The sequence below is a fragment of the Sinocyclocheilus rhinocerous genome, unplaced genomic scaffold (genome assembly GCF_001515625.1).
Source record: "Sinocyclocheilus rhinocerous isolate Xijiao unplaced genomic scaffold, SAMN03320098_v1.1 scaffold742, whole genome shotgun sequence".
Taxonomy (NCBI): domain Eukaryota; kingdom Metazoa; phylum Chordata; class Actinopteri; order Cypriniformes; family Cyprinidae; genus Sinocyclocheilus; species Sinocyclocheilus rhinocerous.
In genome coordinates this window covers 1,441,883-1,469,599 of record NW_015641116.1, presented here as the reverse complement: position 1 = coordinate 1,469,599, position 27,717 = coordinate 1,441,883, and the positions used below count along the sequence as shown (strand labels likewise).

The following is a 27,717-nucleotide window of genomic DNA, read 5'->3' as shown; positions in this document are numbered from 1 at the left end:
TCTGAGATAAATTCATTTCATCTCCATGGGGAGTGAACTTGTGAAGAGAAATCTATTCCTGTTCTGACTCTTCCTGCATGAAGAAAGTGAAAATCTGGTAAGGAAATTTCAGCAACATGTTAAGTATTGGAAATGTCACTGAATGACCAATTACACACAGAGAGCCAGATTGTCTGCAGCTTGTGAAGTGTTTTATGCAAAATTTGTCTACTTTAGAAAAATGTGTATGGGAGGAAGCATTTATTTCTGAGCTAATCATCAAAGTCAAGCATTCAGGCCTATCTGAGCTATCCTTTTCTGCATTATGAAGGCATTTGTCACCTGTTATTAACATGCATTTCATAATCAACTCTGTACCATATCAGCAGTTAAAGTTTGTTTTTTTTTGTCCACTTTGTTTCGTGCTGCTTTTCTGTATTTATTAATCAAAAGCTGCATTCATGGACTGCAATTTATGAATACAATTACTAATATATTGCACAGGGATATTTAGTTTGATTAGTTCTTTTTTTTATTTTTTTATTCATCTGGATTTAGAGAAACAAACAAAAATGAGCACACAGAAAATGTCAAATGAAATGAAACATCCATAGTAGAATACCCAGCACCTGTAATGGATAAACTTTTAAATGTATGCTTTTTTTTAACCCATTAAAGTAAAGTCTCGTTAAAAGCACAGTCTCTAGCCAACAGGATCTTCATGTCTCAGTATGTCTTTAATGGCTGTTACATCCGGCTCTGAGAACAGTATGTCAAATGTCCCGGAAAATGTCTTGCTAAAAAACATTTTTTAAAGAGGTTTTGATCCAAGTTTAAACAAAATGTACAACTTGTTTTAGCTTATTTTTCTTGAAAATTTGAAGATTTGAAACAAATCTGAAAAAGCACACGGACAATAAACGGTTTACCAGCCCTCTGTACTTTACCATTATGTTCTCAAAGTACTTGATAGTTGATTGAGTACACATTTTATAGTGCTATTCCACTCGAATCAGATGTTCTCAAAGCAAATCAAACAATTAAAAAAAATGTAAGTGCAATAACTTACGGTTGTAATTCACACAATATATATAGAACATGAACAAGCTTGAAAGTAAATAATTATTAAAAGTGATTCAAAAGCCATACATGTAGCTTTAAGCCATCACAACTATTTTAAGTTCATTTACATATACCAAAAACCCAAATGTATCGCATTTTATCCCCTGACCCACAATACAACAAAAGCAAGAACCCTCAGTCACACATAAAATAATATATTTCTAATTAGGATATTTTTACAAAAGAAAGGCTCCAAGGGTATTTTATGCAAGAAAGGAATCCAAAGAAAACCGTACATGCGGCCACACACAAAACAAAGCATTATATTATTAAAAAATTAATGAAGCATGGCTCAAATTTCAGACAGCCCCAACACTGTAGATATTATATAGCCAGGGCTTAGAGAATGAAGGCAGCTAAGGCACCAACATTCACTGAAAAAATTCAAGCGTGTCATGATATTCATAACACAAAGAAAGAAAACTTTCTCAACCTATTTTTGCATCCTTCATTCTCTGTAGACTGTAGTTCTTAGTTATGTTTAACATTCAATTTGACGGCTTGTATGACGGATCCAAGATTTGTATCTCAGAGAATGCTGCTGCCATATCTTGCCAAACAGCTTTAGAACAATTTTTTCTTCCAGAACAAATTTTTAAATTTGGTTGCTAAGAAGAGAAAGATAGATTGCAGTGTGGACAGAGACCACCACCACATTAAGTTTGCACTAGCAGATCACACTTGTCTTTTTTTCCTATGACTACTGGTACTGGGGGCACACAATTCATCAAGGCAAGTGAAAACTTCCTTGGAATGCCTAGTTACCTGCAAGAGAGTTATGCCTTTCTTTTTTGGCTGATGTCTGGCACCTCCAGGCCCTCTTAAGTCTATCATGCCTGATGCGCAGCTCCCAACAGACTTTTTCTCAAGTGCTTGGCCCCTTTTTAGACACTGGCAAGTGTAGTATTTATTCTAAATAGCTGATAGACGTCTGCAAGGCCAGTTGAATTAATATGAACAAACTAATCAATGTTTGTGTGATCAATGAGGGATTTTGTCAGGTTTTATATGGGGAGTTAGTATTAAAAAAAAAGTCCAGTCTACCCCGATTACTACTGCATACATGTTTGGATAAAGGCTGCAACGGGAAAGTTTTTACTGTGAGAAACTCTATTGTCAGTCCTTTGGAACAGTCTAGGCAGAGATGGCATATTTAGAAAAGGAGTCTGTGACAGAAAAGGAATTTAACAGGTTTTGATTATGCTGAGATGAAAACAAAGCCAGATGCGTTTATATAAATTTATGTATGTTTACAAATGGGACACTAGTGGCGGATAAGTGCAGGGTTTTTTTCTATTCATTTTTTCTTTTTCATTTAATTCTTTTATGCATTCAGATGTCAAGTTTCTGTCTTCTTTCTTTTATTTCTTTCTTGTTTTAAAGCCAGAACATTCTCAGTTTTATGATTTCTGATTTTCTCTTGTCTCTCTAGACTTCAAATTGAAATAAATCATCCTGGTATCTCTATTACTTTTTTCTTTGTCAATCCACGCACTCCTTGTTCCCAGGTCATGCTTTTGTGGCTAACTCATGTTCACATTTGCTCCTTCTCTTATTTGTTGAGGGACTTCAGAGATAATGTCCTGATCACGGGGGAGTCATGTAGCCCAAGAGATGGCTGCACTGTGTTCTTTAGCTTTCATTCGCAGTGTCGCGATGCTGGAGGATTTCCGGTCGGGGTCCATGTTTAGATCATACCCATTAATGCCAGTGCTCATGCCTGGACTCCCAAACAAGCTGCCCATGTGTGTCTGTCCCATGTGACCTCCAGGACTGGGCACGCCCAAGAAGTCAGACACTCCGCTAGCAGCATGTGGATGAGGTGTCATGCAGGAAGTGACTGAGTCACAGGGTACAACGCAGCCGGGCACCGGAGACACCGCACTGCTGCTGCCTATCCAAGAAGGGTTCTGAATCTGCAGCAAAGACAAATGCAGAAGGTTAAGGTATAGTGTGTTTACATTCTGCAATCTCAGCATTCATAACATTAATGTGCTTATCGCCATGAGAGCATTTATCAAGTCCAGCTACTCTTGTTTTGAAATATTGCAGTGGTACTCGACGTGGAGATTTATCAAGAGCTGTGAGGGATTTATCTGATCCCGTACTGAGTGGGAGCTGCTTGCCTAGTGTGGAGGAGGAATGCCTGTCTCTAGACGTTCCTTCAACACCCAGAGTAACCTCCTCTGCTGAGCGGAGGGAGCACAGAGTGAATTGATAGGGCTGTATTCTGCTCTGGGCCTGGGGAGGTGGGGGTCTGAGGGAGGGCTGTGGAGGGAGATGAAAGCCCTCTCAGGGAGATGCCCCAGATGTGAGCAAAGCTGCATTCCACAGCTGCAGGCGCGCTCCCCAAAGAGCCACCCCTGCCCTCCGACCCGGCCACATATTCATAATAAATCCAGGAGATTCTCTGGCTCTCCTGTGAAGGCGTGCCGTCCTCTGCCACTGCCCACAGACTTGACCTCGACATTGTGCTTCCTCAGGTCTCACAATTGTCAAAGGTACCCAGATTGTTTTTCATTTAAAATTCCCAAATGTTCAACATTTAGGTTTTAAAAAGTTAACTTACTATTCATTAAGGTACATTTTTATAAAATGACAATGACTGTCAATAACGGTTCTCGCACATGTATTCTTAATAAAGTACTCTGACATGGTTTCGTGCGCTACTATTCAGTGGTGGCGCAACATCGGTAGAAAATGTACATCATAACAGAGAAAGTGTGACCAGTTTAGTCCGAATACTGAATGAAAAAATTGTAGATTTTTTTTTTTTTAAAGGCTAAAGATTTCCCAAATGACGCACTATATACTATGCACTTATTCTATGCACTATGTACTCAACCATCTAGTGTATAAATTATATAAGGTTATTTTGTCATCTAACATCAGAGTCTGATAATTAAAGCTACGACAGTTGAGCACATGAAGTGCCCAACATTCCAAACTTCATTTTTTGGGGTAATTAAGTGCATTATCTGGGCACTTGAAGTGCACTTTTTATTTTTGTTATTTTCAGTGTGAACACACTAATGACACTATTTATACTAAAAAGCGGCATAGAATAGTGCATAAGTGCACAAATTGGGATGCACCTCAAAAGAAATGTTAATGGAATCTTTTAAATAATATTTTTATTTTATTTTAAATGTACATTCTTAATGAGCATGAATAATAATAATTAATATTCATTACTGATATTTCCTTAACTTTCAGCTATTACTGAAGATAGTTCTCTACCTGAGCGTAGTTCTCAGGCCGAGTGAGAAGGGGCAGTTCATAGGCCGTGGAAAAATGCGTCCGGACCTGCTGCATCTGTCCGAAACGCTCTCTCTTCCTCCACTTGGCTCTGCGGTTTTGAAACCACACCTGCAAGACAGACATCAGTCCTTAATCATGAGGATATCTCATTAGTAAGTGATTAAATAACTTCACGTTAACTGGCCACTTGTGGTGTTACATCATAGACAGGAAATGTTTTCTTAGTGGAGATTTATTTACACAGAGTGGTAAACATCCATCATCAAACTTCCCATTATTACACGGTATGTACACTGATCACATTGTGTAACTCATTTGGGATCAAATGTCTAGATGCAATTTTTTTTTTTTTTGGGTGCCTAGAGAGTCTGTCACTTGAGTTGTAAGTCTAGAGCTAATGTAGGAAACACCTCTGCTGTATTATTTTTCAGCATCTTTTCCTGGAAACAGTTCGGTGAGACCTGGCCGTTGTTTGATGATGTGGGAGCTGACAGACTGTGATGGCCTCCTCTGAGTTTCTTTTCTATCAGAGCCATCAGCAGCAGCAGGGGGCAGGGAGGAGAAAGCAGAAACCCACCGGGGCCAGAGGCCTCAGAGAACAGTGTCACTCCCCCTGTTCCTCCACCACCATACGCTTGCTTTGATGGATTAGGAGTTTGCCACTCAGCTTTTAGAAAGGAAAAGGTGAATCAAAAATAAAAATGTATCCTTTAATTTATCATTCTGGACCTGCATGACTTGTCTTTTTTTTCTTTTTTTTTGCATGCAATGAAAGTCAGTGGGCTCACTGATGTGGAAAACATGTCTGAAACTTTATTCAAAATATCTTCTTTTGTGATCGATAGAGGAATGAAAGTCACACAGGCTTGAATGACATGAGAGTGTGTAAATAATGCTATAAACTAATTAGCATTTTTGACTGAACTATTCCTTTAAGAAATAGTCAGTACTAGATTTTATCTGGCGATGTGCACTTTCTTTCTTTTTTTTCTTTCCTTTTTGCTTTGCTATAGAAATATGCATTGTTTCCCTGAATAGATGGTTGTTATTTGGAGACCTTGGAATTAGAGAACAAATTACACATAAAGTGATTTCTCATGGGTCGCAGTCTGAAGAGCTGCCAAAATTCCATTCTTTTAATCCCGGATCTTCTCTGTTTAGAACTATCTGTTTATTGATTTGTGTAGTGGAAAGTTTTTTTTCTTCTTTTTTTCATACAGAGACTTTCTTTTGTCTTGCAATCTCGATTCGTCACGGAGCTTGAACTTGGATCTGGGTATGGCTCTTTGGTCAATCAGTTTGTGGTTTTTGCATCTATTGCCAGCGAGATGTCAGCCTATCTCTCAGCGTAACCTGATAGCACCTCAGCTCTGCTTGCACTTAATGTGGTGGTGGACATCAACGTCCCTTGGCTCCACATCATATGTTTGTAGAGCTAAACTGCCTTGAGAAAAAAGAACATTTGTTTTCTGAATTGCACAGATTTTTTCAGCCGGCATCATCACTCTTGTGGCTCTCCGTTTGCGTCCTTGTGTCCTCGTTTGAGTGTTTTGAAATTATTCTAGTTGTTGATGCTGTCTGGGCATCTATGAATGCTAAAACGTCTGTTTAATATGCATTGTGTGCACCATCATTTTTATTCCTGTCTTTATACTTATCTTTTTCTCAAACTGTCTTCCCCTTCATAAATCGAAGCATGGAAGTTGGGAGATTGAAAAGAAAGATGGAAGAAAGTTCAAAATGGAGTTTTTCATTCTTTGTTTAATTTCCTGACTCTTAAGCTCCTGGATTTCCATATCTGACTCTCCAATCCGGTAGAGGCACGTAGACGAGTGGTGGAAATATTCCCTTATTCCTTTCATACTGATGAGCCAGTGCTGAGGTGTGTAGTATATGCTTATACCAAAAGCTCAACTATAAACCAGACTGACAGGGAGAGAGAGAGATCATAGATGGGGGAGTTATTTGGGTCTTTATTTCAGTCACAACCTTAGTCTTGCATTTTGGTTTCTTTATTTTCTGTCACTCTTTCCTTTAGAGGTTGCTGCTGAATAAGTTCAAGGCTGCCAATATTAACAAGTCAACTAATTTTGACCAGCACCTGTTCGAAACATAGCAGGAAAAGTTGCTCTTTTTTAATCTTTTGTATGTTGTCCATGCGTGCTAGTAACACAGTAATTGGTAAAGACGCTGACAGCTAAAGCAGCTTAGAGGCTTATTATGGAGCTTTATTTATGTTCCAGCACCAGGGGAGAGAGAACAGAAACACTGAACTAAACCCAGGAGAAAAGGGGAAAGAGCAGCTTTGAAGTCCAGAGTAGCTTTGAGGATTGATGGCCTGCCTCTGCTGTCACTCAAGCTCACTCTTCTACTTAAAAAAATCATTCATTTTTAGATTTTTTTTTCTTGAACCTCCAGACCTGTAATTATAGAAAAATGCATAATGTTTTATTTCTATGTCTAAGTACCCAGGAGAAAAGGGGAAAGAGCAGCTTTGAAGTCCAGAGTAGCTTTGAGGATTGATGGCCTGCCTCTGCTGTCACTCAAGCTCACTCTTCTACTTAAAAAAATCATTCATTTTTAGATTTTTTTTCTTGAACCTCCAGACCTGTAATTATAGAAAAATGCATAATGTTTTATTTCTATGTCTAAGTGATTTTTATTTGGTCATCATGTCAAATGACATTTTTAGATGAAAAGGTTGACTGTATTTAAGCCTTTAACCTTTGACTAGCTGTATCTAGATATATATTATTATTAAATATATTAATATTATCAGATCTTTCTCTTAGAAAGGCAAAAACAAACCAAAGATTTTCTGCCAATTTGTGTATTTAGTATAGTAAACATTAGCAATTTACAATGCTACTTAGTTGTAAGTCTGTTTTTACGCAAGTACATTTTTGTTTTTGTTTTTTAATCATTATTTGTTTTTTTGACTTCAATAATACAGGAGAATAAAGAAGCAACAGGAAATGATGGGGAGAAGAAGGGGGGTGGGTTCAGCAAACGAGACTCTTAACAAAGCTTGCTTTTCGCCAAAGAAATATTAAATTTTTGTTTTGTGCTTATTTCATGTTGCTGTAAAAAAAAAAGCTAACATTAGCTACACATAACATTAGAGTTATGTGTAGTAAAATAGTTATCTTTCCAAAAAGATTTGACAATGCTCATTGTCCCTGAGCCATCATGGTTCTTTGGGTGTTTCCCATCATTCTTTAGTTATAGTCAAAGACGTTTGCATTTATGTAGGTCATAAGCAACCCTCACCACACGAAGGAGCTTCAGGCCAGGTTCGCTCACCTACCCTTGAGAGCAGGGAGGGACACATTCTTTCTTGAGTGGGACATTAATGAAAGAAAAACAGTGTAAATCCAGGGCTTCTAAGTAAAGCGCACATTTGGGGTCGGGTAAAGGGATCTCCCGGTCTGTCTGTCGATGCAGGAATGCAGCAGTGGTGTTGGAGGGATTATATGCAAATGTAGGGGTTGGGGTGGGTCACATAAAGGTTCTGGTTTTCCAGACTCTTTAATTCAGAGTTTAATTCAGCTGGGCTCCGAGGTTCAGGTAGAGGCTTGAGATAAAAGCAGACTCTAGACATATCTAATCTGTAAACCCTTTTTTCCTTTATAATCTCTTGTGATGGCCAACTTTAACCACTTTTGCTCTGTATTCTCTATTTATATTTAATAATCATGGCGCTGAGTGCAATATCTCTTCGCAAGATCATCCCTCATTTTGGACTACAAAAAACTCAACTGGACTAAAATTAGTAGAGAAAGACTCATGTTCATCTAGCCTCAACGTTAAAGGTTATTTAAAACACAGGATTGGATTTGGTAATGGATATGTGGAGTTAAAGAGTTCGCACCTGTACTCGAGCTTCTGTCAGGTCAGTCCTCAGTGCGAGTTGTTCCCGGGCGTAGACATCGGGATAGTGTGTTTTCTGAAAGACTTTCTCCAGCTCCTCTAGCTGATAGCTTGTGAAGGTGGTGCGGTTGCGTCTTTTCTTGCCCTTGTTGCTCTCTCCCTCAGCCTTGTCCAATGGAGAAGCCAACTCTGAGTTTGGCTGCTGAGGGCTTTTCACTCCTGACTCCTTTATGCTGAGGTAGCTGCCATCCATCCCTGCAGGATCACTGTTTTGGGGCAACTCAGAATCTGTCAGCCCTGTGCTGTCTTTACCTGTAGACAGAAAAAGAGACAGAGAAGGGTTATTAATTACAAAAGTGGTGGAAGTAGTGGAAAGCAATTATGTCCGACTTGCCATTAGATCACCAAAACATTTTATTTTATTTACATTTTATTTATTATGGGTACTTGGTGACCCCAGCGGAATGTAAAATGACAGCTGGCTCAATGGTGTTAATATGTAAAAAAAAAAATTTATGAAATTATTAGCATCTCTTCTTCCATATTCACCCAAATCTCTCCAGGGGGCTGTTACGTAGGATAAGCACTTTGAAAACGAACACTTTGCAATGACTGAAGTTAGTAACATTGACAGCATTTTTGTCCAAATTACTTATTGTAATATTATATTTATATTCCAGTGGGCATTTCCTCTGGAGCAGTTTGGGATTAAGGGTGCAATGGTGATATTTCATGTTAATTAAGCCAAGAAATGTTTTTGAGAATTATCATATATCATATCATATATATCATATCATATCCAGGGTTTGAAATTAATTAATTAGCTTACTTGAACATACCCATCACTACACAACAAATAACAGCGTGGTGGTTTCCTTTGCATTGAAACAATAGCGAAGACTCGAAAAACAATTGGAGACTCAGACACTTTGTGATCTTACTGTCCAGCTGAACTCTCCTGACTTCACGCACTTTGAACCGACCAAGAGGAAAGAGGAAGGAAGGAGATGGCAGGATGAAAGGATTTCGTTTGAATAATATGAAATTCAGGTTTCTAAATATATTTATATATAAAGCTGTGTGACGGTCCATGTACTTTTGCGTCCATTAGTTTTTTTAAACCATGACAACAAAATGAAAACTAAAAGCTGTTGTAACCTATTTTTAAATGCTATGCTGAAAACCTTAATTGAAATTAGAACCGTTCACACAAAATGCTGCCCGAAAAAGTAAAATATTTACTTTTCAGATTTTTATTTATGACTTTTTGCAACTTTATAAACATTTGAAAAATGCTCAAATTAATATAGAAAAATGTCGATTTTAACAAGTTTTCTTTGGCAAAATTAGAAGTAATGTTTCTCCCGCACGTTCAGGGGTGCGTTTCCTCAAAGCAACTATGGTCGCAAGTTCCCTCGTTACCAACAGAGTTAAATGGAACTTGCGACCATTGTTAGCTAACGATGCTTTTGGGAAACACACCCCAGTTCAGTTGAGAACCAGAGCCGTCTCTGGAACAATGCAGAGACCAAATACAAATATGATTTTAAAATAGACATCGAAGAATCCTGGGAGCCTATCGTCATAAAATTATATATTGGAATATAATTTTGTCCAGAATCAAATCACTGAGCGTGCTTCTGAATCAGTGAGGGTGCTCTAGCCTTAATGTAGGCCTACATCTATTTTTGACATATTTTTGTCCTGTCCATTGATAGTGACATCCGCATATATGCCGCAGTCACTGGTCCTGTTAGCATCATGAAAAACAAAACTTCTGAATGGATTAGCCAAGAAAATGCGCAAAGAGCGCTTCCTTTATAATAATTAACAAGCTGTCACTCATTACAGTTTATCACGATATCACAAAGTTTAGTTATAATCAATGAAGCTCTACACTGCACAATGAATCTCTTATTTACATCATGCTACACTTTGTTTGTTATAATGAGAGACTCCCGAGCGTGCAGCACTGAACAAAACTGTGGCGTGGAGTGGATCCTAACTTAAAACGCTTGGCCATTGCTTTCAGGAAATCAACAGAAAATGTTGTTGATTGGCTACATTGATCAGTGCTACAAAAACACGTTGAAAATAGAAACCTTTCAAGCTCTCCAATGTTCAAACACAAATACACACTGGAGCGTTTGGAAAATATGATTCGCCAGTACCCTATTTCTACAGCTTCAACTGATGTTCTCTTGCTTTTGTTTCATTCCCTCAAGCACTCCCGTAGAACCGGCCCTGGATACAGTTAATTGCAAAGAAATATGTAATGAGTATTTCATACATGTTTTTAGGCGTGAAAAATTATGAAGAAAAAGTTTTCATAAAGCAATAGGTTACTGGTAGCCACGTCAGTAGTGCAAGAGGTCGCTTATAGCGTCTGTATAGAGATGCTAAAAAAAGCTAGAAATTAAATTGAGCATTTATATATATTAAAAAACAAGCTTTATATAATTTCTATGATTTTTAATGAAATACAAATTTTGAATAATGAAAATTAGTTTGTGCCTGCTTATTCTATTTATTTTCCGTGTTTCATTTCTGGGTTAAAAAAAAAAAAAAATGAATGGACACAAAAGTACACGGACCCGGACCCCTGTGACGTAGTTAATCTGGAGTGTGTGTGTGTGTGTGTGTGTGTGGCTAGTAGAAGTTATAAATGGCCGGTAACAAAAATTTAGTAGCCAAATTGGCTGGTGAGTGAATTAATTTCAAACCCATATCATATCATATATCATGTCATATATCATATCATATATCACATCAAATATCATATCACATATAGCCTATCATATCATATATCATATCATATTTCATATCATATCATACACTCATTTATAGGATATAGCCTATGTTAGATCAAGTTTTGTCATGACAAGATCTATTAACTTATATATCTATATTTTATAATTAAATAACTAAATTCGAATTAAATTAATAATAATAATTAAAATATGGTGTGGTTGCAGTTTTTAATCTATTTTCACAGTGACATTTGAATAAAAATATGTAGGTTATAAAATGTGGGTGTCATGAACTAACAATGTACAATTTTTACAGCATTTTTTAATCTAGGTTAATGTATACTCTGTTGTTCATCATAAATTCATATTTGTTCAAAATACTTTAATTTTAATAATAGTAATTGTATATAATGAGTAGAAATTAACCTACATTGATATTGTCCACAATGCCTGCAATGCATCAACTTATGTTAACAAATTATACAACCCTATTGTATTTTATCTAAGCATTACCTATGTAATATTGGGCAAGGCAATATAGTGTTGTACTTCGTAGTTCTTCAATCACAATATTTTAATTATTCCATAACTGGGTCTGTAATGAGTGTATGTGAGAGCCCATGGCTTGATGTCAGACTCACAGCAGTAATGGCAGCCAGTCTCAACTCATAAATCAGCTGCTCATGTGAAACAGACACCATGGCTTTAATTGCAGACTGATAGAAAATTGCAGGTTTCCCATCCGGGTGCAATTCGAAGACTGCAGCCCGGTTTGATGAGCACAGCCTCAAACGTACATACGGTCTGTGGCAAGGGTATAATGGAGCTTGGCTCGTAATGAGGCCACACTAGCCCAGCGACAAGACTCTAGAGTGGTAATTTTCTGCGTCAAGCCACTGGAAACACACAGCAGCTCAGCTGTGAAACCCCAGTCAGCATGCCGGTCATAAATTTAGTCAGATCAATGAATGTGAGGATTCCAGTAAATTAGGTCATTTCTACAGCTCTCTCTCAGTGCTCATTACCTGTCTGTGCTCTGTGGAAGAGCTGTGCTACAAAGAACGGCATGCTGTCACAAATCATGATGCTCACAAAAATGATGGCTGTATTGGCAGACTTTCGTCTCTCTCACCCTGTTTCACTCACTTGGCTGCAAGGAGGTATATGGTGTAAAGCTGGATTAGAGTTCCTTTGGGAACATTCCCACTGATGTGATCCAGTGGCGACCCTGAGCTTTATGTCTTACTTTAGCTCAGCATTCATTGTTGGAAAGTTATTTTAGGTGATGCAGTGTTGAGGTGTGTTCATTTTCTATTGTGAGACTTCATTAAAACCTTCTCAGGTTTAAACTGAGGGGCAGATGGGTAAATGCTGCTGACACGCATGTTTTCCTCAGAGCCATGTTGGGTAATGTACAGGGCTGGAAAAAGATATCGTGGTGCCCCTGGACACACTGATGCACAGTCTGTGAGAAAAATTATCAACAGCTCGTCACTGGGGTAGGACCCTTAAAAGTACTCCTTCGTAATGGTGATATTAGTACCTTAAGGTATGACCATTAAGGGGATAGTACACCCAAACATTAAAATTTTTTTCATCACTTACTCTTCCCCATGTCGTTCCAAATCTGTATAACTTATTTTATTTTGTGTTCTACAGGAGAACGAATTTTAAAATGAAATGAAATCAACAAGGTCTAAAGTTGTTTCGGACCCCATTGACTTTCATTGTTTGGGCTTAAACATTCTTCGAAATATCTTCTTTTGTGTTCCACAAAAAAAGTAAGTCATACTGGTTTCGAACAACAATAAATGGTGACAGAATAGGCACAAGCATGTAGCTTTGAAGGTACCGCCAAGCTAAAAGTATAATGTTTGAAATCGTTTTCACTCTTTCACATCTCTAAATATTTGTACGGCCCTAAACATGTTGCCCCACCCACATGGCCAAATTTCGATGTGGTTTTTCTGGCCCTGGTAATGTGTGCGACTAGAACATGTTGGCAAAACCATTCTTTCACTCATCAATCAAGTTCTACTCTTTCAGTTGCCAATAACCATGTGAACTGTGATCAAGACAACTAATGTTTGTGGCTTTGTGAATCTTGTGTGGTGTCAATGATTTGAAAATTGACTCTGCATGGGGAAAAAACATTATCTTGATATATAACACACTCCATAAAATGGAAACAGCTTTTTATGACATTAACTTTCGGTTTAAAGGGATAGTTCATCCAAACCTGTCTGACTCACTTTCTTCTGTGAAACACAAAGGAGATTCTGAAGAACATTGGGAACCAAAACCTTTTGGACATTTCTCAAAATATCTTCTTTTATGTGGCCCAGAAGAAAAAGTCATACAGTTTTGGATCAACATAAGGGTGAGTAAATGAATTTAAATTTTGGGTTAACTATCCTGGCTTTAACTCTTGTTCCTGTTCTTGACAACATAGCAGGTTTTATATGCTTCCTTTTGGTTGTCTCCCCATTTTGCCTTCTCCAGGCACCATGGGCTCAACCATGACAGACATGGAGCCAGGCCTGGGGGTATAATGGCTACCACATTGCCTCTTGCCCAGGACTGACACATCTTGTTAAGCAAGTGGGAGCAGCGTATTTACTCAAACGTAAATATTTTCAGCTTGTCCCTTCATATGCCTCACGCCTCTTGCCCCCACACGGAAAAGCTGACAGCCTGTTTGAAATCAGGGCCTAGCGATCAAAGGCTTTTGTTTATACTCTGTGTCACTGAAGGCTTTCGGTAGACCTAGAGTATTGTGACAGTTTCGTAGTCCACCAAGGGTTCACCCCAGGCTCTCCGCTGCTCAAGGTGAACAGAGACTTGGCTGCCCCTGTAGCTCCACCATATGGGTGAGTAACATGACCTGCCTTCTAGGCAAGAAATCTCATGGCAAAATGTTTCTGTCAGAGTAGAAAAGTTTTGAACTGGAGCTCTGAGGGGGGTGGCGGATGAAGATTGCAACAAAAGTGCAGAGCTGAACATGGTCCTGCTGTTTAACCCTGTTTGTGGTGCTGTCACACAGAATTTTCATGATATCATATTTGGCTTTAGGAAAACTGTCTGCCACAGATGACAACAAAAAAAATCTCCTACATTGTCCAGTGAATGCAAATGAGACCATTATTTTAGCAGCACTGAAGAAATAAAGTGTTTCGAATATTGTCCAAACTGACTTTCTGGCACTGCCTGCAATAGCATAAATTCAGAACAAGGAATCTATTCACTGTTTTTTTTTTATTTATTTATTTTATACACATAGCTAGAGGCTAATTTTGAAACTTGGTGCAGTACCTATTACTCAGTTTGCTAGATCAAGCTGAGTAATGGGTTGGCATTTTTGTAGATCTTGTGTTGTGTAAAAACGGTCTGCCACAGATGACAACAAAAAAAATCTCCTACATTGTCCAGTGAATGCAAATGAGACCATTATTTTAGCAGCACTGAAGAAATAAAGTGTTTCGAATATTGTCCAAACTGACTTTCTGGCACTGCCTGCAATAGTATAAATTCAGAACAAGGAATCTATTCACTGTTTTTTTATTTTTATTTATTTTATACACATAGCTAGAGGCTAATTTTGAAACTTGGTGCAGTACCTATTACTCAGTTTGCTAGATCAAACTGAGTAATGGGTTGGCATTTTTGTAGATCTTGTGTTGTGTATACCAGTATATATGTATCCATTGCTACTGACCACATATTTTTCTGATTATACATTACATATTTTACATTTGTAATGATGTTTTTGAATGTCTGATGTACACTGCCATTCAAAGGTTTGGAGTCTGTATGATTTTCTCTTTTTTTTAATGTATTTGAACAAAGACAAAGTCTTTTAACAAGGATAGCAAAAATACAGTATAAACAGTAATATCGTGATTATATTTACATTTTAAAATAACTGTTTTCTATTTTAATATTTTTTTAAAATGTAATTTATTCCTAGGATGACAAAGCTGCATTTTAAGCAACCATTACTCCAGTCTTCAGTCTCACATGATCCTTCAGAAATCATTCTAATATGCTGGTTTGGTATTGGTGTCAAGAAGCATTTCTTTTTATTATCAGTGTTAAAAACAGTTGTGTTGCTTAATTTTTTTTTTTTGAAAACCATGATGCATTTTTTCATAATTCTTTGAACAGAACGCACAAAAGAACATAATTTAATTGAAATAGAATTCTTTTGTAGCATTATAAATGTCTTTACTGTCATTATAAATGCCTTTTAAACAATTTGTGTCATTGCAGAATAAATGTAGTAAAATAAAAATAATAATAAAATCTTACTGACCCCAAACTTTTAAACATTAGTGTAGGATGCATTAAATATAATGTATGTTATGTAGTATGTTTTTGAAAGCTTTGGCAGTGTGGGATTTTATTTCTATTCAGGTGACAGTTTTTTTCTATTTATAATTGCATTTTCCATGTGGACATATAATTGTTTTTGTGCGCTTTCCATTTAATTATCTGTGCGTCAGCTTTTATAACACTGATTCCAAGACTGCACATCCTTTTTTTTTTTTTGCTTCCTTACAGAGTGAGGGATGTGTGAAGTCCTTTACTTTTCCAATGCAATGAGGTAAGACAGACATGACATCTAATCTGATTTCTAATGTTAATGCCTCACTAAATTTGCCAATAAGTATTATAACAGCAGTGCTGTACCAATGTGGAGGGCTTTTTTCACCTCAGAAGTTGCCAGGGCAGGACAAGAAGTTCAGCTCCAGGTTAGGAGACGGTGAGGTTCAGGAAAAAGACTAATTGGCTTTTTAACCTGAGTAGATTCTCACCTGTATGCGTAGCAAGTATGGGGCTTGTAAACCTATTTTACAGCATCTACTTTTACCTCTGATTCTAGAGTAAAATATCTTCAAATGGGTCGCTATTTGATATATCCTATAAATCATGAGAAAAGGGCACCACTATATATTTTCATAAAATATGCATGAATGGCTCACACAGTGGTTCCAGACCCACTCGCACTAAAAAGGTGCCTTGCCTTCGATGGGAGACGCCAGTGGTTCCTGGCTTTGTAGGATGTGGGTGCTCGACCTCATGAGTTAGCAAGGGTCAGATCTTTACAAGGGGCAGTCATTTAGTACCAGCTGAAAACGGGGGAACACATCAAAGGGTAATTTAACTAGCTGTAAAGCGGCAGGGCATCCTCTATGCTTTTTTGCAGAATCTGATTGTTAGGGTCAGCAGCAGGCAAATAAAAGAAACACTATAAATTAGGCTACCTGGGGTCTCTGTGACGGGTTAATGGTGAAATATGCCAAAGCCCCTGAAAAAGTTAAAAAAAAGTTAAAACGCATAAATAAGACATTGTTGGGCCGGATTTAATCTCCATTATGACTGAAAGCAAATTGTAAAGGAAATTAGAGAAGACTGTTTGCTCATCTAAGCTTTTATTTTTATCTGTAATTAGGTTTGTTTTCGGTGTTTAAAATATGGATTGAATTGTAATAGGCAGCTTTGTGCTCTGAAGCCAGGCCAACAGTCTGAACCTCCCTTCCGCTATCTAATTATTTCAGGCTCTTACAGACGGACACGGCAAAGGAGAGATTGATAGGTTGTGATGTGAAGAGTGGCTCCGGCTGATAGCATATGGAAACTGTGAACGATTTTTATTTTTTTATTTTTTTATTGGTGATTGTGAGCGTGACACCACAAGATATTAGTAGAGATGGAGCCTCATTAGTAAATGTCTGCACATGCATCCATTTGCAAAACCAGAGCAAATCACATACTCAAAGGCAGATGTGACAACAGCAACTCGATTCTAAACATAGCGCGACAAAACCACAGGGACTGTCTCCTCCTTTGACTTGCTTTATGTTTTAGGGGTCACCTCTCATTCTTGTTAGATTCGGACTTCAGAGTGAACTGTGTGACTCTATTCAAAATGACGCATAAGATGGTAGTTGTTTCAGAGGGAGAGTTGCGTCTCAGCTGGTGCTGACTGGGAAAAAAAGCCCGGTAGTGAGAATCTGATAGGTATCCACAGAGAAATCCAAACACACCACTAGTCCTAAAGGACGATTTATCCCAGCGGGCTGCAGCAAAGAGCACATGCTGGGCAAGAAAACACAGCATTTCCTTTAAGCTGCTTCTTGCGATAAATCACAGCTCGCTCAGGTCGTCGGGCTCTCTTGGGAGTGTCGAGGCAAAAGTATTTGAACTCAAGACTGCTAAAACCTGAGGATGAGTTTATCAAATGCAGTTTGAATCCGTACGCACTGTCAAAAAGAAAACACAGGGTATCTTTGCTGGTTTTACTAACACCAGTTGGTTAGGTTGCTGCCTTTCCAGCAATTATGATTACGGAGAGATCAGATTTGGTGGTTTTCTGAAAAAATATTGGGAGTTAAAGTACTCTGTGTAAGTGCAGTATTTTGGTGATTTCGGTTATGGCTTTTCTTTTGGAATCTTGCGATAAATCACAGCTCGCTCAGGTCGTCGGGCTCTCTTGGGAGTGTCGAGGCAAAAGTATTTGAACTCAAGACTGCTAAAACCTGAGGATGAGTTTATCAAATGCAGTTTGAATCCGTACGCACTGTCAAAAAGAAAACACAGGGTATCTTTGCTGGTTTTACTAACACCAGTTGGTTAGGTTGCTGCCTTTCCAGCAATTATGATTATGGAGAGATCAGATTTGGTGGTTTTCTGAAAAAATATTGGGAGTTAAAGTACTCTGTGTAAGTGCAGTATTTTGGTGATTTTGGTTATGGCTTTTCTTTTGGAACATCATTGGGCACAAATATATCAGTTTTTAGTGAGCAATTTTCTGGTGCAAGGGTTACAGAATTAAATCACTTTAAATATGTTGCAACAGCTTGCATTGTACTGCTCTCTCTTTTTTATTTTTTAGTGTGCTATTTTGTACCCTTTTGTTGGTTTAGCAGTGGACATTGCATTTCCCAAATCATCAGTAAAGTCTGGAATCTCCTGGATGGCATTATAAACCACACTGAAGCAGTGCTGTAGTTAACAAGCACTATGGAATGCTGTCGTTTAAGATTTTGTCAAGAAAAAATAAAGAAAATAAAAAAGAAAATACAGAAAAGAGCCCAAAGCTAATGTAGCATAAAGACATATGAGTCTTAGAATCTTCCGAAACATTTAAAAAATGTTTGAACATCCTGTAATTTACTCACCCTTACATCATTTTAAACTCACGACTGACTGACTTCTGTGGAAAACAAATTAAAGTCAACGGAGTCTACTGTTAATTGTAGCACAATGTGTACAACATTAGGTTGTGTAAGTGACAACATTTTCATCTTTTTGTGAACTATCCCTACAAAAAAACTAAATAAATAAATTAAGTATGTGTGTCTACATTTCATGTTATAAATCAGTTCCAAATCAATATTTGAGAATTAAAGCAACAAATTTCCAAACTAAGGTTTGCTTCACAAATTTGCTTGCACCTCAAATGCTCAGTCATTCACTAGTAGTTGAGGACCCATTAAGGAATCTACTGAGGTTTGATTATGCTGTTTAAATGGAGGCCTTGTCTTTGAAGCGTACTGCCGGCGTGCCGCGTTTAGGCAAGCAGACTGAGGCTAATGTAAACTGTAAAGCCAAATTTTGAGCTAACTGGTAAAATGATCCCAAGTCCTTGTCACCTCTCCTTAGATCAACAGACTATGGGAATTTGCCTTTTTCCCTCAGGTTGTGCAGAACCTCTGTGACTTTATGGTCCAGTATGCTTGTTCTTTGCTGAAACGGACTGAAGCTGCAAAACTATTCTGACGGCTTCATCTCCTATGAAATGCGAATTTTTTTCTATGACTGTTATACCTTGTAAGTGATATTTTGATGTTTATTGGTTTACAAGGTGATATTTAGTTAATAGTTATGTTATTAATTTTGTACTATTGCAGCACTATAGACATTGTAAGTCCTTACTGAAGCAAATTCATACACTCTAAAAAATGCTGGGTTAAATACAACTCAGTGCTGGGTAAAATAGGGACAAACACAGCGATTGGGTTGTTTTGACCCAGCGGTTGGGTTAAATGTTTAACCCAACCTTCTGGGTAGTAACCCAACTGCTGGGTCAAAACAACCCAATTGCTGGGTTTGTCCCTATTTTACCCAGCACTGGGTTGTATTTAACCCAGCATTTTTTAGAGTGTATAATGCATGGTAATAATTCACACAATTGTTATCATTCATTAAATATAGCATTTTGGTATTTCAGATGTAGTGTAAATTAAAGCAGTAACTGATGTTCTTCAGGAATTTCAGTACGACAAATCTAACTAGTATTTGTTTAGTGTGTATCAAAATATACAGTATGTCTTATATTTTCCAGTTATTTTTATTTATATGATTTTCTTTTATTTATTTGTATGACAAAGGGGACTGAAAAAAGTGAACACTTTTTAGAACATTTTAATACTTTTTTTTTTTTTTTTTTTATCCCTACCTGCAGTATTTAATTGTGTTTTACAACAGGAAAAAAAGTCTTGCTGTTTTGTGAATGCTCATTATAGAAATGCAGCTGAGCTACTTCCTTTCATATAGGTATTCATCATATCGGCCAAACACTCATAAAAAAAACATAGTTTGCTAGATTTACTGAGAGTGCTTAAAAAGGTTTGCAAGCAAGAAGAATATACGAAAACAGTCATACACACACTAGGAATATCAAAAGTCTTATTGAAATTGAATGTAATCACTAACTATTATTTTGCGCACAGGTTTTCTCAAACACTGATCGGATAAAAGACTTTAAATTCTGCCATTTTGTGTCTTAAATATAGTAGATAAACTATATGAGCAAACTTGAGCCTTACTAGTTCACACAACCACCAAACTACAAAACAATACTGAAAAAGAAGCAATGACGAAACCAAACAAGTCATGATGCTGCCTGTTGTACAAGATTGTCAATCAAGCCATCATCATTTCTTAACTGATAAACTGCCAACTTCTTGTACTGCAAATATTTTAGCCCATAAATACTTTGTAGTTTATTAAAATGTCAACTATCAACGGCCTGTAATAATACTGAAATGCTTAAATACCTTGTTCACCATGACATGATATAAAACAGATATTTGTGCTGTGCGAGTGCATGCTTGATGCGTTTAATGTCGATATTACCATAAGTTTATGTGAGCTCTTCCATTAACCTCTCAAGCCAAATGCAAATGCCGTGATGGTGACACGTTGTGTATTTGTCCAAGGCATTTGTTTTACAAGGTTGTATGAAGTCGCCATCCTTTGACATTTCACGGACTCCCTTTGGTTTTGGGCTTAGTCTCCATTAACATGAACCTTGTCCATTTACATCTGACCTACACTCTTAAAAATAAAGGTGCTTCAGGATGCCATAGAAGAACCTTTTTGCCTAAATGGTTCCATAAAGAACCTTTAACATCTGAAGAACCTTTCTGTTTCACAAAAGGTTCTTTGTGGCGAAAGAAGGTTCTTCAGATTATAAAAAGGTAAGAAAGAGATGGTTCTTTAAAGAACTTTTGACTGAATGGTTCTTTGTGGAACCAAAAATGGTTCTTCTATGGCATCGCTTGAAGAACCTTTTGAAGCACCTTTATTTTTAAGAGTGTACATTAGTAATCTTTTTTGTAAGGACAATTGTAGTGTTCGTGTTAGCTAATGGTGTGGTAAAATTGGGGTTTCACTGAAGAGGTGATGAAGGGCTTCCTTTTAAGAGTGTTGTTTTCTTTTGTTATTGGTGCTGACCACCGAGGAGGAATTACTTAAAAGCTTGTTTTGAAAACCACATACCCTCTTCGACAAAATAATCATGCCCAGGAGAACTGTGACATTGATGCAAGTCTAGTCTGTGACTGCGGCTCGGAATTAGTAAGTAAGCTACGCTTGAGGCTGGTACGTATCATGGTTTAACTTCTTGTATTTCCTCTTTAGGCATCACACCTCATAAAATCACGACACACAAAATGGGCCTAAGCAACTTTCATTTTGGCCTAACAAATTTCTCTGGCAGGACATTTTGTATGTTGCTCTTTGTGAGATGCTGTAATGATGTCTCTTCAGAACAAAATGAATCATTACCTTTTAACAAGTTCTTGTAAATGAAATGCAAATCTGAATGTTATATTATGATTTACTATTTGATAATCCTAATGGTCCTTCAAATTAGACAAAATTTAGTAATTTCATTGCTCTAATGAAAGGTAGTCATCTGTATCGGCCAACCTCATCAGAATGGATTATTATTCTTTGTGCTTCAAAGTTGCTTTTCCTAATTATATGATCAACATATTGTCTTAAAAGGGTTATGTTTGTGGCAGCTTTCAGCAGTTACATATGTCCGTTGCAAACATATTAATATCATAAATATAGCACACAAACAGTCATTAACTTATTCATCTGTGTAGAAGAAACGTGTTTTCAATTTAAGTCAGTTACTCAGTTTTTTTACTAAACTCTAGATCAATTACATGATGCATTTATTATCCCTTATTGAGAAATAAACTAATCCTTAGAACTGAGACTTTGAGATGCTGGTTTTTTTTTTTACAGGATGCAACCAAAGGCATGGATTCTACACATATTGTCTTAAAAGGGTTATGTTTGTGGCAGCTTTCAGCAGTTACATATGTCCGTTGCAAACATATTAATATCATAAATATAGCACACAAACAGTCATTAACTTATTCATCTGTGTAGAAGAAACGTGTTTTCAATTTAAGTCAGTTACTCAGTTTTTTTTACTAACCTCTAGATCAATTACATGATGCATTTATTATCCCTTATTGAGAAATAAACTAATCCTTCGAACTGAGACTTTGAGATGCTGTTTTTTTTACAGGATGCAACCAAAGGCATGGATTCTACAGCAGCCATTTACAAATAGTCATGAACAGAGCAGGATACTGTTAAAAATATCACCACTTCTTGTAACTAATTTCAATAAGCATTACATGTTCTACATAGACATCTAATTTATTTATTTATTTAAACAGACAAGTGTTTCCCCCCCCCTGTTTTTCTGTTACCTTCAGCCAGCTGTTTAAGGTAAATCCATCTCTTTACCACTGACGCTTTCTTCATATTACAGACAGTAATATTATACCTTGTGAGCAGATCATTGATTGTTACGTGCTGGAAGATTAATTGGAACTGCTCTTCCTCCCATCACAAAGTAACACTTTATAATAACTTTCATTTATGAACAAACATTAATGCATAATAGGTACTTGGTAATGTACATTAGTATATTTTGAAATGTCATTACATTTAATTTCATATACGATTTAAATATCTGTTTATAGGCCTTTCTAAATCTAAATCAACAGCTGGTCTGTTAGGCATTACATCATGTTATATTAATAAAGACGTATTGAAGTTATTGTAAAGTGTTTCCTATTAAAACATCTTAACTTAAAATTAAACGAGCTAATTTTGCCATTCGCTTGTAAGGTTCTGTTTTTTTGTTTTTTTCCCTGTCAAAGAGGTTTTGATTAGTTTGGGAAATAGACTTTTATTTGACAACATCTGCACAACAGACCATTATTAAATCTAATGTATGTCGATATCTCGCTGCTTCATCCGTTTATTATGCAGCGCGTTGCCGACAGCTGCAGCTGTTTGTATTCGGTCGTTATGAAAATATGAATGCGATCACAATTAGCCTACTTAATTAGCATATCTCTAAAAGTGTTACTAATAATGCCGTTGTTATTGTGTTGCTGCTGTTTCTTTAATTATATTTTTCTCTCTTCGTTGTTTTCACTAATAGGCTACCCCTTTTTTTCACTAACAATAATCTCGTCATGTTCTTTAGATCTCTTTTACAATGCTGTTCCTCAAATCTTTTTGACAACTAAAGCTAAAAGATGAACCCGTATTGCGGTTTGCCCTCATTCGAAATAGCCTATGAAATTGTCTCTGTGTCTTTTCCGGAAGACACAGTTCCTAGGCCTGTAACAGACTGATATAGTGTGGTTAGCATATTCGTTTTGCCCTTTCATATTGCAGCCAGTGTTGTGTGTTTTTCTGGTATCCTGAATGATTAATCTATTCTATTGTGTGTGCGTGTATGTATATATATATAATGCATTTTTCTTACTCTTACTGTTATGATATTTATTTGTAATTGTATATCGGTATGAGGCATTTTCCAAACATTTTTTTTTTTTTTTACCGTAATCTTGTTGGTGTTGTTTTTGAAATATTATTACTTTGGAATGAGCCGGAAACATTGCAGTCTTAGAAATGGCTTTAATGATTATAGCCTGTTTTTCTAATATTTTAAGCTCCAGACAGCTTTATGGTCGTACAGCACACCTGACGTTTTTCTTGTTAAATTGATCAAATTCGTTTAATCTCAAACACATTAGTGTCAGTTTAAAATATGTTCATTGTTAAAAATGCATTAACTAAAACAAACATTTGCAGAAGACTTTTTATGGACACATTGAAACATTTTTCCAACCTCATTATGGGCTACCGCTACCAGCTCTTTGGCTTTCGTGTCCCTCCTATTTCCCTCTTATTTTAGTATTTTTATTTTATTATTTTATTTTATTTATTAATAATAAGGTCATTCGTATCTTATTATTATTATTATTATTATTAAATAGCATGAGATAGTGATGGCTATCAAAGGACGGGAACCCTGAGAAAAGTTCTCATGTATCTAATGCTGCTTCCTTTACATGTCCTCAGGGCCGTTTCCATCCACGAATAGCTTTATCCACAGATTGCTAGAAAGTGTTGAAAGAAAGAAATTTGTGGGTTTTTTCTTCTTTTTTAAACATACAATTATAGAATATGAAATTACTCTAGTTTATTATTGATGCTACAACATACCACTTTCAGTACCCTATTGGTTAAAGAAGTGTTTTGATTTAGTATGCTAGTTCAATTTTCATTCCAAAGCCTTCGATTTTTACACTAACATTTTAATTAATTTATATGGCATTTTCAAATATTTTATTGAATACAGCTAATTCCCTATAATGCACACCACTTCATTTTCTTTGTGCAGGAGTACGCGCTTGCATATCTATTAGAATTGGTTTTGGTCTTGGTTCGTTAGCCTAGATGGGTTTTCATATTGGTGTACAGATCCGAGCCTGCAATCATGTCAGAGAAGATTTCAAAACACTCAATGTGCCATAGACAACTTGTAAAAGCGTATATAATTAGTTGCGTTTGCCTTCCGAAATGTGTTAATTCAATTGTCTGATTCAAAGTATTAAGTATTGTAATTCAGATTATCACATTAAATATAATTGAATTCGGTCTTCAAAGGTAAAATGTAATAGCCGGGGAGGTTATGCATCTTCCTGATTGTGTTACTGTGATAGCTGAGCCTAGTTATATTGGTAGTAAGTTGTGAAGTCCATTGCATTTGCTTTGTAAATATTAGCCTACAGATGGACTTTACTCTGATGTGATTATCAAAATGAATAACTGCCTCTCACGTAAAATAGCCTGGTCTAATTGTAGCTTTTTATTGAAGGGCTTTGCAGATTATCCTGTCTTAACGGAGTCATAAAAACATTAATATCATTGCAGATGAATGCTACGCGTACTAGAATCTGCTTGGACTTTGGCTCTGCATTTATTTCAAGGTGAAAATCTTGAGTTGCTTCTCTCTGCGTGCTACGACTGTTTTACAAATGCTTCCTTTTAAACTCACCATAACACGCGATGAGTCCTCCGTTGTGTCCGCTTTCCTGCTGGAGTTTGCTGCTGTCTGGGGGAGTTTTGCAGGAGGACCTCTGCATGAAGAGGTGGTATTTGTTAAAGGTGCCTTCCCCAGCAGTGGCATCCAATGACTGGCATTCCTGCTGGAACGGGCTCCCAGATTTTCCCCCGTACGCCTGACCTTTGTTGGTCAGGAAAGCGGGGCTGTATTTGGTGTCACTCGCCTGGAATGTCCTGAAAGGGTTCGCCTGGTGATCCCTACCTTGCGTTGAAAAAGCGTATATAATTAGTTGCGTTTGCCTTCCGAAATGTGTTAATTCAGTTGTCTGATTCAAAGTATTAAGTATTGTAATTCAGATTATCACATTAAATATAATTGAATTCGGTCTTCAAAGGTAAAATGTAATAGCCGGGGAGGTTATGCATCTTCCTGATTGTGTTACTGTGATAGTTGAGCCTAGTTATATTGGTAGTAAGTTGTGAAGTCCATTGCATTTGCTTTGTAAATATTAGCCTACAGATGGACTTTACTCTGATGTGATTATCAAAATGAATAACTGCCTCTCACGTAAAATAGCCTGGTCTAATTGTAGCTTTTTATTGAAGGGCTTTGCAGATTATCCTGTTTTAACGGAGTCATAAAAACATTAATATCATTGCAGATGAATGCTACGCGTACTAGAATCTGCTTGGACTTTGGCTCTGCATTTATTTCAAGGTGAAAATCTTGAGTTGCTTCTCTCTGCGTGCTACGACTGTTTTACAAATGCTTCCTTTTAAACTCACCATAACACGCGATGAGTCCTCCGTTGTGTCCGCTTTCCTGCTGGAGTTTGCTGCTGTCTGGGGGAGTTTTGCAGGAGGACCTCTGCATGAAGAGGTGGTATTTGTTAAAGGTGCCTTCCCCAGCAGTGGCATCCAATGACTGGCATTCCTGCTGGAACGGGCTCCCAGATTTTCCCCCGTACGCCTGACCTTTGTTGGTCAGGAAAGCGGGGCTGTATTTGGTGTCACTCGCCTGGAATGTCCTGAAAGGGTTCGCCTGGTGATCCCTACCTTGCGGTGCAGATGGGCTATAATATGAATCCATGGATGTCATTTCGCAGTATGAAACGCACGTCTCTGCGTTCATTCCTAAAAAAAAAAGTTTCGGGAAGAAAAAGAAGTCCAAGCGATTCCCCCCTTTCTTTATTTCTTTCCTTTTTGGAGAGCAAAGCGATCAGATACTCTTAACACTCTCTCCCTCTTCCTCATACAAAACGAATACACGCATACACGCACACTCACACACGCACGCATAGACTTGTGCAGCAGCTGGCTTTGGTTATAAAATGATTCAGATGTTTTCCAGAAACGGATAGCTAACCAAAAGCTAAAAAGCCCCCTTAAAGTTAGAGGAGGAACGAAAAATGCGTCTTCTGAAGATGCAGCCCAGATCTCCTCGGTATAGACCACTACGCACGTCAAGACCTCTCCTCGGTTATTATGTAGATGAAATGGGTGAGGTCAGACCTTTGCTAAGAAGAAAAAATGTTTTGTTGGAAATATGTGGGGGGACTTAACACATGACATTAATGTCATTAGGATATGAAATATGTAACTTATTGAATGTGAAGGGCAACACGGAGGGAGCAATTTAATGGCTGATTCGCAATGCTTTTTAACTAAACTTAATCTTGCCAACAAAGAAAACGGCTAGATCTGGGTTTATATGTTTATTGTGTATTAGCCACGTATGTGTTTACATTGTTAGACTCTTATGTTTTTTCTTTTATGTTACAAATCCTTTCTCACTTTAACTGACGTTTTTATCTTTATAAAGAAGTTTGTGGTGATCATTCTGTTCTGATACCACGTTTGACATCATATATTGCCATCGATTTAATGTAGTTTTAGTGCATTTAAATCATTGTAATTTCTATGCTATCTCTATTGACTTAGATTCAAGCCAGAGTAGAACTTGTCACTAAATTGTATTTTGACAGTCCCTTTTTTTCTTTCTGCAAACATTATATTATGTGTCATGTTGGTATCGGATCTTTTTATTTGGTGTCTAACAATCAGCATAAAGTAGTATCCAAGAAAATATGACGAATGTTGTAGCTTTCATATTTTTCTCATTCTAATTCTATAATAATCCTTGCTAAAAAAAAACAAAAAAACATGTTGCCCATTATGACGTGTTCATAATGTATTTGGTCTAGTGGCTGTAAAAATTGACGGTGCAGCACTTTTTTGTCATATAATTATGCAATTTGTTTTCTATTCAGCAACCGTCAGTCGGGGGTACATTAAAAAAAAATGGAGAAAAAGTGTGATGATACTAAATATCCGATGCTCACTCTTGCCATCAATCGAACATTAGCAACACTAATAGTTTACTAATGTAAACTAATGTGACCTTTGGAGGTTCTTAATTTTATCCTAATTTAGAGATTTTTAAGACACCGTTAATCCGAAACCACAGTAGAGAGAAGAATGGTTTCCAGGTTTCGAGGCCTATTCATGGTCAGGATCTTTTTGGTGTGTGATATGTCTTTTAATTTGTATGCAGCAACCAAAAATTGTTATTATTATTTTTTATAAGGCCTGCTAAGATTTCTTTCAGCAACAACAAGCTATTCGAGCCAGCCTTTTAAGTTGGTTAGGTAACGATTCGAGTAAACAGCATGAAATTTATTGTAAGATTTTGCAGTTGCTTTAATGTCTGTAAGTAGCCTACGACATCATGCATAATAACTAAATAACTCAAGAGACGGTGATAGCGTAGTCCTATGGTAAAGCAGGCCTGCATTAATTTAGAATATGAAAAGCAGAGGGGAAGCCTGGACAAGATGGCAAATCTGGCTAAACTACACATCGTAAACATATCCAGCAATGTCAGTATGCAGGGCCCTGTCTGATGCCGAACTGATTCAGCGAAGTGAAACAGTGAGTAATTCGTTAAAAATGCATTATATTTTCTTCTCAGCAACCTGTGTCCAATATTATTAAAATATAGATATTATTTGTTTTGCTCCTGTTGTTTTTGTATTTACTATTATTATCGTGTGAT

The 27,717-nt window shown here is 37.1% G+C and overlaps 1 protein-coding gene across 2 annotated transcripts; it reads right to left on the bottom strand.

Annotated features, from left to right (window-relative positions):
- Window positions 1–1,381: 1,381 nt before the first annotated feature.
- On the bottom strand, window positions 1,382–26,085 carry LOC107754690 (homeobox protein aristaless-like 4). 2 transcript variants are annotated; one of them, XM_016571246.1, is made up of 5 exons: window positions 25,719–26,085; window positions 24,655–24,924; window positions 8,234–8,544; window positions 4,342–4,470; window positions 1,382–3,017 (listed from the first exon to the last, which is right to left on the bottom strand). In XM_016571246.1, the coding sequence occupies exons 1-5, from the start codon at window positions 25,792–25,794 to the stop codon at window positions 2,700–2,702; spliced, it is 1,104 nt and encodes a 367-aa protein (XP_016426732.1). In that variant the 5' UTR covers window positions 25,795–26,085; the 3' UTR covers window positions 1,382–2,699. The 2 variants fall into 2 exon arrangements, with proteins under 2 accessions (XP_016426732.1, XP_016426733.1); XM_016571247.1 differs by lacking the exon at window positions 24,655–24,924 and having other exon boundaries at window positions 25,449–26,085.
- Window positions 26,086–27,717: the final 1,632 nt, after the last annotated feature.